Raw genomic sequence first — 14,160 nt, 5'->3', positions numbered from 1 at the left:
AAACTGAATTTTATATTTTCTATTGCTTCTCTTTTTATGTTTCTATCCCTCATTGTTTGATTTATGTAACCTTAGCTAGGTATATCATAATTCATTTAGTAGCAACTACTTAAATTGCAGGTGAAACACCTGGAAGTTTTACCTAACTAAAACTTCTAAATAATGTTTAATTACCAAAATTCTACAGATGTGGGAGATACAATTTTCTAAAGCTTAAAGAAAGTAAAACAAACATTTCTAAATATTTATAGAGTGCTAGCTATTTTTATCTAACTTACAATAACCCTATAAGGCATACATTATTGTTATGTTCATTCTTCTATTAGATATTATGAGGTTTAAAGAGGCAGTGTCATATAACAAAGGCATTTAATTAGTAAATAATAAAATTGGAATTTGAACCCATGTTTGCTTGGATCTGAACTCTATTTTATCTACAATTCAACATTGCATATAACGTTTAAAAGCTACTTAATACTTGTTTTTCTTTATGATCATGTTTTAAGTTTTCATTGAAGGCTGAATCACCACTGGAATTTTATTAGGCAAACAAGATAAAATTAAGTTTTTAAAATGGGAAATTCCTTCTTTTTATACCAATGCTTCCTTTTGGTGTGAAATACAATGCTGTAATGCAATGAGTTGGAAGTATGGGGTGGGGGGAGATCTACAACCTTACAGATTCTCTCCTTGCATTTCTTCTAGAGTTGTTATCATGGTGTTCCACACATGGATGACTGTTGGGAAAAGTGAAACTTAAAAGATTCAGCAAACCAAGGAATATGATGATCAATCAATTAGAAATGGAAGTTCATATAGCTACATTTTATTCTGAAATCCCTCTGCTCTTCAACATCAAGTTTCTGATCAGTAGGAACAAGAAAAATAAGAAAGAGTGGAATTCAAAAACAAAGAAGCAGAAGTGCACTTATATAATTGCCTCAGCATTTCTGCTTCTTTCCTTTTGAACTGTGTGTGTGTGTGTGTGTGTGTGTGTGTGTGTTGTTTATCTCAATAGCCATCAACCAATCAACCATAGCCGTTCCTATTGGGAATAGGAACTTATATTTCATTTGTGAAATCACCCTTATCTTATTACTAGTTAGATAACTTGTGTTTGGAGTGATGCCAACTCTAGCTCCATAAGAGGGTTCTGAGTAGCTGATAATTATATACATTAATATATTCCACACTCTGCACAACAAATAAATGGACCTGTGACCTAAAGCTAATGAGATAATAGGAGATATTTGCTGTGACTTGTAGAAAAGAAACAGGAATTTCTCTTCTCTTAGACTTGATGTGGTATGAACACATGAAGCTTTAGAAGACAGCAGCCATCTTGATAAAATAGAGGCTACTACCAGCAAAGGCATACAGAAGACAGATCTGAGATATACACAGGTCTGTCTATAATGACAGAATATGTGGGTCATGCCACAACTAAAGTGAAATCTATCTTTGATATTTTGAGTTATGCATGCTGATATATATGCTGATTTTTATTTTAGCCAGTTAAAATAGCGTTATGTCACCGGGAGTTGAAAATGGACTGATTAGCTACAAAGGCTTAAGTCACTGAAGTATTTTTACATGTTGGGCCCTGTTCTAAGCTTTGATGACATAGAGAAAAGTCATGATCCTTCCCTTTGTGGAGCTTACAGTTTAATAAGGAAGGTAGACAAGTACATCAACAATTAAACAGAATGCCAGCAGTGAGAAGTGGATGACAGAGGTTATGCCCAAGGGAAAACAGAAGCAGTGAGGAAGGCTACTGATAGAAAAATGGAGTCTAACCTGTGATATTTTTAGTCTTTTGGAAATGTATTTCATTTCTATGACATGAATAAAAAGCATATACTGAGTCATGCCTTGTAAGAACAATTTTCTTTTATAATCCATTCCTTTTGCTTAGAAGAAGCAAAAGCGATTTCCTCAATTCATGTAACACCACTTAAATTACTGGGAATTTAAAAGTGATAGCCTTCCCTCTTCACTAATGTACAATAGTTTTATAAGCCAGTGATTTTCAAACTTTACTGCACAATTTAATCAAATGAAAAAATTTAAAAATTTTTGATGACTGGGCTATGTCCATATACCAATAAAATCAGAATCTCTGGGAATGGATCCAAGGCATTACTATATTTTTATTAATTCCCCAGGTAATTCTAATGTGCAACCTAGTCTGACAATCAGTGTTACATTTAAAAGCTTCTTAGAAATTAATATGCATACAAATCACCCCGGGATATTGTTAAACTGTAAATTTCCCTTCCATAGGTCTGGGAAGTAGGAAGGTTATAGATCAGTGCTATCCAACAGAAATATGTTGCATGTCACATATGCAACTTTCTTTTTTTTAAATTTATTTCTAAGAGAGAGAGAGAAAGAGAGAGAGAGAGAGAGAGACAGCATGAGCAGGGGAGGGTCAGGGAGAGAAGGAGACACAGAGTCTAAAACAGGCTCCAGGCTCCAAGCTGGCTGTCAGCACAGAGCCCGACGCGGGGGTTGAACCCATGAGCTGTGATATCATGACCCGAGCCGAAGTTGGATGCTCAACCGACTGAGCCACCCAGGCGCCCCATATATGCAACTTTCTAGTGGCTACATCAGAAGCATAAACAAAAACAGAAGTTAATTTTACTGGCATTTTACTTAGTTAAATATACCAAAAATATTATCATTTTAAAATGTATTCAGTAGGGGCGCCTGGGTGGCTTAGTCGGTTAAGCGTCCGACTTTCGCTTAGGTCATGATCTCGCGGTTCGTGGGTTCGAGCCCCGCGTCGGGCTCTGTGCTGGCTGCCAGCTCAGAGCCTGCAGCCTGTTTCGGAGCCTGTGTCTCCCTCTCTCTCTGACCCTCCCCTGCTCACGTTGTCTCTCTCTCTCTCCTAGAAATAAATAAAAATATTAAAAAAATAAAATGTATTCAGTATAAAAATTATTTATAAAATAATTAATGTTCTTTTTTGGGGGGTAAGACTTCAAGCTCAGTGGGTATTTGACCCTTTTAGCACATCTCTAATTGGGCAATTTGTATTTCAACAGCCACATGTAGCTAGAGGCTACCATACTGGACAACACAGTTGTAGACCACTGGATCCCATAAATTCACATCATGAAAATACTAACCTACATTATACAAGCTTTTCAAGGAAAATTTAAAAGCACGGATTACTTACCAATAAGTTTCCAGTTAAAATGACCATCATGTAAAAAGGAATACAACCAAATTGGCCAGCAACCTTAAGGCAATCCCATAAAGTCTCTATCCACTCTCCACAGAGAATCCGGAGCACATTCAGGAAGGAGTGGAAGAAGTCATGCATGTGCCAGTGTGGGAGTTGACAGTCTTTGTCTATGTTGCAGACACATTCTTTGTAACTCCTACCGAACAGCTTCAGGCCAACCACAGCAGAAAAGAACATGAATGTGAACAACAACAGCACCAAGCCTTTCAGGGCCACCAGTGAATTACTCATGATCACCATCAGAATCTTAAATGTTGGCCAGTATTTTCCCAGCTTGAAAATTCTCAACTAATACAGCAATGCAAGAAACAACAAAAATAAAAAACAAACAACAAAAAACTATCACTATTTATTACGATGTACATTTAATAATTTTATCAGCATTATACACATATATATGCATTGTCTTTAATGTAATATTCAGTTTTGAGCATTATTAGTACTAACCGCTGAGCATTATTAATGCTAACCATTGTCACACAATTCTTAATATGTAACACGTATTCTGTATTTTTTACACTAAGTCCATAGACATCTTCTTGTATTGATCTGCCAATTTCCATTGAATATTATGCTGTTATAATTACTCTAGTTTTAGGTTTTAACATATGGTGGGGCAACTATCCATTCTTGGTTTTGCTTTTCACAGTACACTGGAAATTCTCCTATTGAATTCCATTGAAGTTTCTATTATGTATTTTAAAGTAACATGCCAAAGACCAAACACAGCATTCTAGGTTTAGTCTAAATATTTCTCTTCTTTACACTAGATTCTTTTGTTCCTATTGAAATGCACAGGATTACCTTAATAGCTTTGACCACCATATTACAGTGAACTTAGTCATCTAAAACCCAAGTATCACCTAGGCATCTGGGTGGCTCGGTCAGTTAAGCATCCAACTTCAGCTCAGGTCATGATCTCAAGGTTCATGTGTTTGAGTCTTGCATTGGGCTCTGTGCTGACAGCTCAGAGCCTGGAGCCTACTTCAGATTCAGTGTCTCCCTCTCTCTCTGTCTCTCCCCAAATTGTACTCTGTCTCTCTTTCTCTCAAAAATAAACAAACATTTGGGGCGCCTGGGTGGCTTAGTCGGTTGAGCGTCCGACTTTCGCTTAGGTCATGATCTCACGGCTCGTGGGTTCGAGCCCCGCATCGGGCTCTGTGCTGACTGCCAGCTCAGAGCCTGGAGCCTATTTCAGACTCTGTGTCTCCCTCTCTCTCTGACCCTCCCCTGCTCACGCTGTCTCTCTCTCTCCTAGAAATAAATAAAAAATATTTAAAAAAAAAATAAACAAACATTTAAAAAATTTTAACCCAAATATCATTTTTATATATTTTATACCTTCCCTAACTTTTTCCAGTATATAGTTCACTTCACAGAGTCAAGAGTAGGACTTCACATTTATCCATGTAAAACTGAATCATTTATATTCAGTCCATCTTAGACTTTCAGATACTTTGATACTGTCTTTTATCATATTTTTAATTTCGCAGTCTTGTTTCATCCATAAATTTGAGAGCTACATCTTGTATATGTTTCTCTTACTCATTAGAAAAGTCTATGGATGAGGGCTTAAGACAGGCTTCTGAAGAATTATTTGGATAAGATCAAGCCTACTTAGTTGTTCTTTACTCCTGCTACATCCCTTCAACTTCTTACTAGAATGTGACACTATATTACTTATCAAGTACTTAACATTTCCATACATACTCTTCTGATAACATTTATTTCCTTGCTTAGTTTTCTGATTCTTATTACCACCCTACATTGCAGGCATATACCATTCTGACTTAATATTTGTAATAACATTCTGCTGCCATGACTGATCTTTCATAAAGTTTTCTACTTTTTGTTTAGAATTACTCACGTGATTCCAGTTCCTTAGTCATACATTGACATTCACCTCTTGGGACTCCACATTATCCTGCTCCTCACAACTGACCAGTAACCCTGGCCCTGCTTCTTAAAACTATACCTCAAGTTTGTTACCTATATGGCTTATTTCCTTTGATGCTTTGGTCAAATAACAGCATTGGAAACTGCTTACTCTTCCTGGGGCACTTCCTAAGCTCTTTATATATGAATCAATTCATTTATTACTACAAATGTCTCAGTAGGATAGGTATACTATTCTTCCCATGCTGTGTCTGAGGTGGCTGAGATAAATTTTCATAAAATAAATTTTAGATATTGGATTATACTTACCACCCTGAATATTTTTAAAAGAGCCATTCCATGAACATTGGATAGATAAAATTCTGCTAAACCATGGAACACAATCAGGCTATCAAAAATGTTCCAACCTACTTTGAAATACCCATATGGATGCATTGCAATTATTTTCAAAATCATTTCTGCTGTGAAAATTCCAACAAAAATCTAAACAAAAAACAAAACACATGGATGAGAATATGATTCCAAAAACACCATCAGAACTCACATACACAGAAACTGTAAGTTTCCACTGTCACATTCTTCACAGTTCCTCTGTCAAGATCTGATTAGTTTTGTAGTCCGTATTATAAGGATAGACTCTGGGGCACCTGGGTGGTTCAGTCAGTTAAGCGTCTGATTCCCGGTTTTGGCTCAGATCACAATCTCATGGCTCATGGAATTGAGCTCCACATCAGGCTTTGTGCTAACAGCACAGAGCCTGCTTTAGATTCTCTCTCTCTCTCTCTCTCTCTCTCTTTCTCTGCTCTTCTCCTTCTTGGGCTCTCTCTCTCTCTCTGTCTGTCTCAAATAAATAGCTTAAAAAAATAAAGATAGACTCCAACATTTCACTTAACAGTCTAATGCCAAACATTGCCTACAAAATCTTCAATTATTTAACAAAAGCTATCCTGAATGAGAACAAAAGAATATTTAAAGATGAAAATCTTTTCATTTTGAATAATTTCTTTTGGGATATGGAGTACATATTAAGATATTTAATTTTTTAAACTGTAAAAGAATTTAAAAATTGCCTATGTGAAGCAGGAAAAAAAACAGAGTAAACCTATGAAAATTATCTCTTGAAAACTATGCTGGCAGAAATAACTAAATTTCTGTAGTGTTGGTACCAAGGAAATGTATAATTCAAAATGGGTAGCAGTTTGGCCATTTGTACTAGTACCAAGCAACAAAGAACAACCATAAAAGTAAAGAAAATTAAACATTGTATATTTCCTTGAATGTGACTTGTTTTTAAAATATTATGTTTTTAAATGTTTATTTATTTTTGAGATAGAAAGACAGAGCATGAGCAGGGGAGGGGCACAGAGAGAGGGAGATACAGAATTGGAAGCAGGCTCTAGGCTCCTTGATGTCAGCACAGAGCCTGATGCGGGGCTCAAACTCACTAACTGTGAGATCATGACCTGAGCCGAAGTTGGATGCTTAACCAACTGAGCCACCCAGGCGCCCTGAATGTGACTTGTTTAAACTCAGAGAAATCTATTTTGGTTTACGCACCGTATGGATAAAAAAAGACAAGTGACTCTCAACAATACCTTGCCGAAAGGATACATTCCTATTGAGGCAAAGACAAGTAGCTAAAGCAGACAAGGCAGGTCCAGTTGTAGTTAGGATTCAGAATTCAGGTGTCAGTGAGAAATCTGTATTTGTTATTGCACCTTTGCCCTGCTCCAAACTGTGGAGCTATGGGTACCAAGGGAGGATATATTTGGGATGGGACAGGAAATAAGTAATTTCCATTTAACCTGACTGTCAAGCAACTGACTAGCATCACAAACTTAAATGGCAGAATTTTAAATCTTAGGTATAAATCTTTCCATGATAAGAACAAATCAGGGCTGTAATACGTCATCTAATATGCATATAATGCATTTGCAACATACTGGAGTTACAAAATAAAATAATGAGGATTATGATGACTGAAGAAAAGTTGAAACCGCAAATGAAAATAATGTAAAAGAGCCTTACCAGGTTTCCAATGCTGAGAACATTGTTGGTTTCTTCACTCATTGGATAACATTCCAAGGTCAAAAAACACACGTTTAGAATTATGCATATGGTTAGGACAAGATCAGTAAATGGGTCCATTATAATCATATGGATAAACTCTTTCAATTTTAACCAACAGGGAGAACAATTCCAGATCAATAAAGTTTTAGCAAGTCTATACCAACACAATGGGCATCTCTTTCTGGATTTTTTAAGTTCTGAAATAATAAAAAAGTTAAACTTTAGCAAATTGTTGTTTTAGTTCTAGCTAATAAGATACTTTGACTTTCATATGCAAAGAGATGTTTAAAACTAGACCTCTGATTTGGAACTAGCAAATAGAAATATTTTGTACTAAGAAAAAGCAGAGCAAAGTCAATTTCCTCTATTTTTTAATGCTTGTTGAGTTAGATAAATGAAAAGGAGACACACTGTATATTAGAAGCAAAAGCTAGGAGTTTCTCTCAAGAAAACAAACACGGAATATAGTTGAGAATATTATGGTTTATAATTTGTAGATTTATAAGACTTTATAAAATAGTACCTTTTAACATTGTCAATGATAATAAGTTACTGATTATGTATTACAAAAGCAGAGACAATACAAAAAAGGATCTTAATATATTAATGTTATATAATCCATCTTCTATTTGTAGTTAGGAGTTAATACTCCCATGTTGTTTTCAATGGTAAAGAAAATTTCTTAGCACTCTGGTAACTTTTTCCAATGGTTAAAATACCATGCTTATGGAATTGCTCACTTTAATATTCTCATGTCATTCCTTAAAAATTTCTTATCATCTAAAATTCTGAAAAAAAAATGCAAGATTCCTTTAAAGTGAACCTTATGAACATACCTTTCAGGGTCCCTAAGTATTTTTTACTTTACCTTCTTCATGTCTTATAGTAGCAGTAGAATCATCCAACATATTTAAAGAAGTGATCAGAGAAGTTGGGGATCTTTTCTTCATTTCCATCTGTGTGGTCTTGGTCTAAAAAGAAATTAGATGAGTCTAATGCTGGCTTCTCCCTGTTGTAGATATAAGGCTATAAGTATAAGAAGGTTTATAACCTTCTTTAAAATGTTGATTCTTACCTCCAGAAATCTGTTTGGGTTCCATTATTTGTTACTCTTCACACTATAGGCAGTATTAAACTGACTTAGGATTATTAGCATAACGAATGTGTATAATTTGCAACTCAACAAAATAATTTTATACTACAAGGTCAACTATAAAAGGAGGAAGTCAAAGAATATTAGTGTATTACCCATATTTGACAAAACATTCAGTGTATACTTTATAGGGTTATTGCAAAATATCCAGTTGGCAAACATCCTGAAATAATATTTCTCTAACACCTTAAATTTTTCTTTAAGGGTATTTTAAAACTTATAAACTCTTTTGATAAAATAAAAAAAAATTTGGTTTTGTGATAATGAAATAATCTTAAATAGTATCAGGTAAAAGAATTGTTTGGTCAGAACATATATGATATTCCATAAAGGAATCACTTCTTTCTGTCTCTCATGTCTCTTGAGTAATGGCTTTAAGATACTCTGTTTTGGCTAATGTAGTTACACAGAGTTCAGAAGAAGCCCTTGCTTTGGAAATACACTTCTAGGCGGTGCCTGGGTGGCTCAGTCAGTTGAGCGTCTGACTTCGGCTCAGGTCATGATCTCACGTTTCGTGGGTTCAAGTCCCGCATCAGGTTCTGTGCTGAAAGCTAGCTCAGAGCCTGGAGCCTGCTTCGGATTCTGTGTCTCCCTCTCTCTCTGACTCTACCCTGCTCACGCTGCCCCTCTCTCTCTCAGAAATAAATAAAACATTAAAAAAAAAAAAAAGAGCGTTTGATTTCGACTTCAAGCCCTGCATCAGGCTCTGTGCTGACAGCTCAGAGCCTGGAGCCTGCCTGGGATTCTGTCTCCCTCTCTTTCTGCCCCTCCCCCACTTGCTTGCCCTCTCCCTCTCTCTCTCTCTCTCTCTGTCTCTCTCTCGCTCTCGCTCTTGCTCTCTCTCAAAAATAAATAAACATTAAAATTTTTTTTTAAATAAAAAGAAGGAAATATACTCCTAGGGTTTCATGTAGATGTAGATGTTACAAGTTCATAGTTATCATAAATAGAACCCTAGATGTTTCTAGTGATCATGTATAAAATTTATATTTGAATTTAAACTCTAAGAAACTGATAGTCGGTAGGTAATATTACACCACAGAGTTCCAAACAGTTTTTACATTTAGCAACACAAGGATGGTGAGATTTGTATGTTTGTTAACTTGGCAAATAGGTGCGACTAAAAAGGGGGGAAAATAGTAAATAAATTTGAACAGGCAAGCCTGCTCTAGAACAGAGGTCACTGGCATGCGGCTGCTGCTACACTAACACTGCAGGAAACCGTGGCTCATTGATAACTGATACAAAGCACACTCTGGTTGGCAAGTTCTGCTGTGGTCTATCTGAGGCAGCATCACAGATATCAAGGGAATCATCATATTCATCTCATTCAGTATCAGTCACGCTCCCTCCAATTTCATAAATACCAGAGTCAGAGGAGGTGAAAATCAACTCTACTTCATACTGATTCCATCAGGAAAATGACAGATTCTGTAGGTTTACAGATCTCTGTTCCCTCACTATTTGTTTTAATTGAAAAAGTAAGCTAAAAACCCGTGATGTGATGTTAGTTTATTTACTTAAACTATACTTACTCCAAAAAGCATTTTTTTTTACTGACTTACAAGATTGCATAAAATATAAGTTGTAATTTATATAATTTCAGATTTTCATGAGTCAAAAATCAGTAGAGGCATAATTGCTCTGTTATTAAGGTCTAACAGAGATTTCCAGGTATATTTCATAAAGATGAAACTTTGTGATATAGTGAACAATACATTCCACTGTTATTAATATAGAGGGATTGCGGGGCGCCTGGGTGGCTTAGTCGGTTAAGCATCTGACTTTCGCTTAGGTCATGGTCTTGCAGTTCGTGGGTTTGAGCCCCGCGTCGGGCTCTGTGCTGACTGCCAGCTCAGAGCCTGGACCCTGTTTTGGTCTGTGACTCCCTCTCTCTGACCCTCCCCTGCTCACGCTGTCTCTCTCTCTCTCTCTCCTAGAAATAAATAAAAAAAAACATTAAAAAAAGAATATAAAATATAGAGGAATTGCTTCTCATAGAGATGTTTTTGATGACCAATGTCTGATGGAATCACCCCAAGAAGTAATTCAGTAAAGATAATCATCCGTGTGGGGTGGGTAGAGGAGAGTAATAATGTTATTGTGATATAGTCAACGGTTCAATTTTCTACTTACTTGGTTTGGACTGTGGATATATTTAAAATTAAAAAAGAAAATAAGTTTATTTATTTATTCTGGGAGAGACAGAGAGCACAAGCAGGGGAGGGACAGAGAGAGGGAGGGAGAGTAAGAATCCCAAGTAGACTCTGTGCTGCCAGCAGAGTCAGATGTAGGGCTCAAACTCAGGAAACCGTGAGATCATAACCTGAGCCAAAACCAAGAGTCAGACCCTCAACTAAATGAGCAACCCAGGAACCCGGAACTGTGGATATGTTTTAGAATATAAAACAAATAAACCACATATCAGTCTAGTAAATTAGACTTCAATGGAACTTATTAAAAATATTGATGAATGCCAACAACTAAGGATACGGCCATTTATAATGTAAATTGAGAAAATCCTGACTCAGTAATCTCCTTTTTAGAAGCTAATAAGGGCATATCCAAAGTTAAAATAAGACTGCAAAAAGGGTTTAGGATTCTTGTCCCAGCTGGTTTAAATTTTCTCTGGAGAATAGGTATGAATAAGGAGGAAACCAGTCATATATCTAGCATTTAGCAATGATCAGCTGCTGTATTCATCTTGAATTCAGACTTCTCTCTATTGCAGCCAGCCACATTGGCCTTTTTAATCTTGATTCACTCTGTTCCCTCCCCCATGTAGTATGGACTCATTCTTCAGATCTCAGTTCAAATGTCAGTTTCCTATTAGAAACCTTTCCTTGGGGCGCCTGGGTGGCTTAGTCTGTTAAGCGTCCAACTTCAGCTCTGGTCATGATTTCACGGTTTGTGGGTTCGAGCCCCACTTTGGTCTCTGTGCTGACAGCTCAGAGCGTAGAGCCTGCTTCAGATTCTGTGTGTCTCTCTCTCTGCCCCTCCCCAGCTCATGCTCTCTCTCTCTCTCTCAAAATAAATAAATGTTAAAAAAAAAAAAGAAATATTTTCTTACCAGGGAAATCCTTTATTATAGGCTCTCAAGCATGTTTCTCACTTTTATAGCACTCGCCACAGTTTCATTTATGTTTTTTTAGTAGCAAATAATACCAGGTAGTGAATTACCAGGTACCCAATATCCAGCCTTAACAATATCATATTCCTCAGTTCTTATGTATTACTCTCCCTGCTTTATTTTAAATATTTCAGGAAAATTATGTCAGACATCATATAATTCTCAGAATAAGTCTTTGGCAAAACATAATTGTAACATTAAGATCACAATCAGAAAATTAGTAATTCCTTAATATTATCCAATACTCAGACCATGCTCAATTTTCTTTTATTGCTCAGAAACATTCTATTATAGCTGGTTTGTTCCATTCAAAATGCAGAAAAGATCCACATAATGTATTTAGTTTGCAGGTTTATTGATTATCTCATGCCTTTATTTTTTCTAATTCGACTTATTTGTTGATGATAATGGATCACTTACACCTATAGAATTTCCACATTCTAAATTTGGCAGATTGTGTCCTTTTAGTGTAATTTAATGTGTTCTTCTCTCTCCTATAGTCTCTAGAAAAAGACAGATCTAGAGGTTTACTAGACTTAGCTCAGACTATGGCTAGAATATATTTTATGTCGCATTTTATGTCTCCTGTTTCATAACATCAGGAAACACATAATGTCTGGTGGTCTTAGAGGTACAATTTTGTGTTTAGGGTAATTTTATAGTCTATCTCACCATTAGACCATTAACTGCATGAAGATAGATGCTATACTTGTATTTATGAATATTTGAAAATATCTAATGCTTAGTACAATGCTTAGCATATAGTAGATTGGCAATAATGTTTTATTTAATTAGATAGATGAGTTAGAAGGATGTCATTTTAGATGGGCAAATATTTTTGAAAATATTTATATTCCTACAGTTGTATATATCTGATTCTCTTCTGGGGGTTTTGCCAGTGACTGTCAATTCTTAACAAAGTTTCAGCTGCAAACAGGGCAATTGTTGGAATAATATAGTTTCAACATGGAGCCTCCAGAAAAATAAAGTGGTGAAAAAGAAGTCAAATGTGGAGAAATCAGGCACCAATAAATACAGGTCAAGCTTTGTAACTGGAACTCCTCAGTGAAGATCACATTGGAGGATTCATGAAGATGCTTATATGTGTGGAACATAGCTAGCACTCAACAATATATACTATAATAATCATCATCATTATTTTAATTATCCCTAAAAGGGGGGGTATAGTCAAAGACTTAAGGATTTTCTGTTGGTGGAGTATTCTCCAATACGTATGTCTGTATCTTCTTGTGTATATTCTAAGCCATGGTAAGTGTTTTACAAAAATTTATTTCATTTGAATCTCACAATAACCTATGAAAGAGACACTAAAATTATATACATCTTACAGATAAAGAAGTTCAGAAAGGTTAAGAGACTTGGTAAATATCATACATGTATTAAGTAGCAAAAATAGACTGAAATCTATTAGCTATTTGACTGACAAACTGTGCTTTTAGCTAAGATGATTTACTGCTTTCCTGTTATGTGAGAATATGAAACATTTAAGTAATCTCTCAGTAATTCCAAAATTGGAATTAGAATCTGATTAGTCTTAAATCAGATCAGTCACCTAAAGGATCTTCAGTATGTTTCATTTTAAATTCTTATCTTTCTAGTATTTTCTTGTATATAAACAAAGAAAGGAAAAGAAAGTACATCTTATGAAAATGACCTTTGTTCTTACTTCCCAAATAAGTTTTTCATAACAAAATGTTCTAGTACTCTTCCAGAAAAAGATATCCTTTACAATTGAAAGATTTTAATTAAAACCAGAAAGGCTTTATGTGATCTAAAACAGCCAAATGAATGGAGATATTAAGAAACTGGGAAATTATTCAAGATCTTCCTAAGCAGAGTTAATAGGGCATCTCATCTTGGGATAAGAGAATATTGTGCTCTTGGATACATTTGTGGGTAGCCCTTGACATTTGAAATACCACTTTGAAACAAATTATACATTCAACATATCATTCAGACCATCATCATTCAAGCAGAAGGACCCCACACTCATTTCTAGAGACAGAAATCTTTTGTAATTTTTCTGTGGCTTCCTCATGGGTGATATAATGGCTACACTCAATAGCCTCTCTTTATACATGTTTTCTTCATGCTGTTTATAATTGCTTCTTGTTTCAATGGTATGCATGTTATGAACCATATAAACATGGTATCTATCAATAACTTTTAATTTGGTATGATCCTTCATTATGTTATTCAGGTCCCATAGTTTTAGTAGAATGACTTTTCTAGAGCTTCTTCACTGGCAATGACTAAATAAAGAGTTACATATGTAGGGAAGTTAACAATTTACCCTTGTGACCCAGATGTTACCTTTAGTTTTAATGAACCTCTTAGCCAGTCTTACTGCACATGCGACTTAGCGCCAGAATGTACCTTGGCTCTTTGCTTTTCCCTACCTCTGTTTTTTCTCTTCATATGATAGAGTCTCAGTATAGCTCCTTTCTGTCCTTTGTCGGCTCCTTCAATCTGTCCTTTTACCATCAAGATTCTTTCTCCAGTGTAGACAATATTAGCAGGTGTTAAGGGTACAAAATAGTAAAAATCTAAAGGAATGGAAAAGGAGGCAGGGCACAGCTCCCCTCCCCCAGGTGAGGCCTTATAACCAGCCACTCTGGTCAAGGAGCACTTAACTTT

At 35.8% G+C, this 14,160-nt stretch overlaps 1 protein-coding gene across 1 annotated transcript in view; it reads right to left on the bottom strand.

The window, feature by feature from the left end:
- SCN7A (sodium voltage-gated channel alpha subunit 7) overlaps positions 1-14,160 on the bottom strand; it is an 83,882-nt gene that overhangs the window by 26,943 nt on the left and 42,779 nt on the right. Inside the window, exons 11-14 of the mRNA XM_039250145.1 lie at positions 8,088-8,190; positions 7,178-7,416; positions 5,459-5,632; positions 3,185-3,541 (exon numbers count right to left, since the gene is read on the bottom strand). Of these exons, the coding sequence (XP_039106076.1) occupies positions 3,185-3,541; positions 5,459-5,632; positions 7,178-7,416; positions 8,088-8,190 (873 nt within the window). The remainder of the gene's footprint in view (positions 1-3,184; positions 3,542-5,458; positions 5,633-7,177; positions 7,417-8,087; positions 8,191-14,160) is intronic.

Source organism: Hyaena hyaena, unplaced genomic scaffold, assembly GCF_003009895.1.
Source record: "Hyaena hyaena isolate Hyena2069 unplaced genomic scaffold, ASM300989v1 scaffold_363, whole genome shotgun sequence".
Taxonomy (NCBI): Eukaryota; Metazoa; Chordata; class Mammalia; order Carnivora; family Hyaenidae; genus Hyaena; species Hyaena hyaena.
Note: the sequence above shows the minus strand (reverse complement) of the source record. Positions and strands in the feature narration are given on the sequence as shown.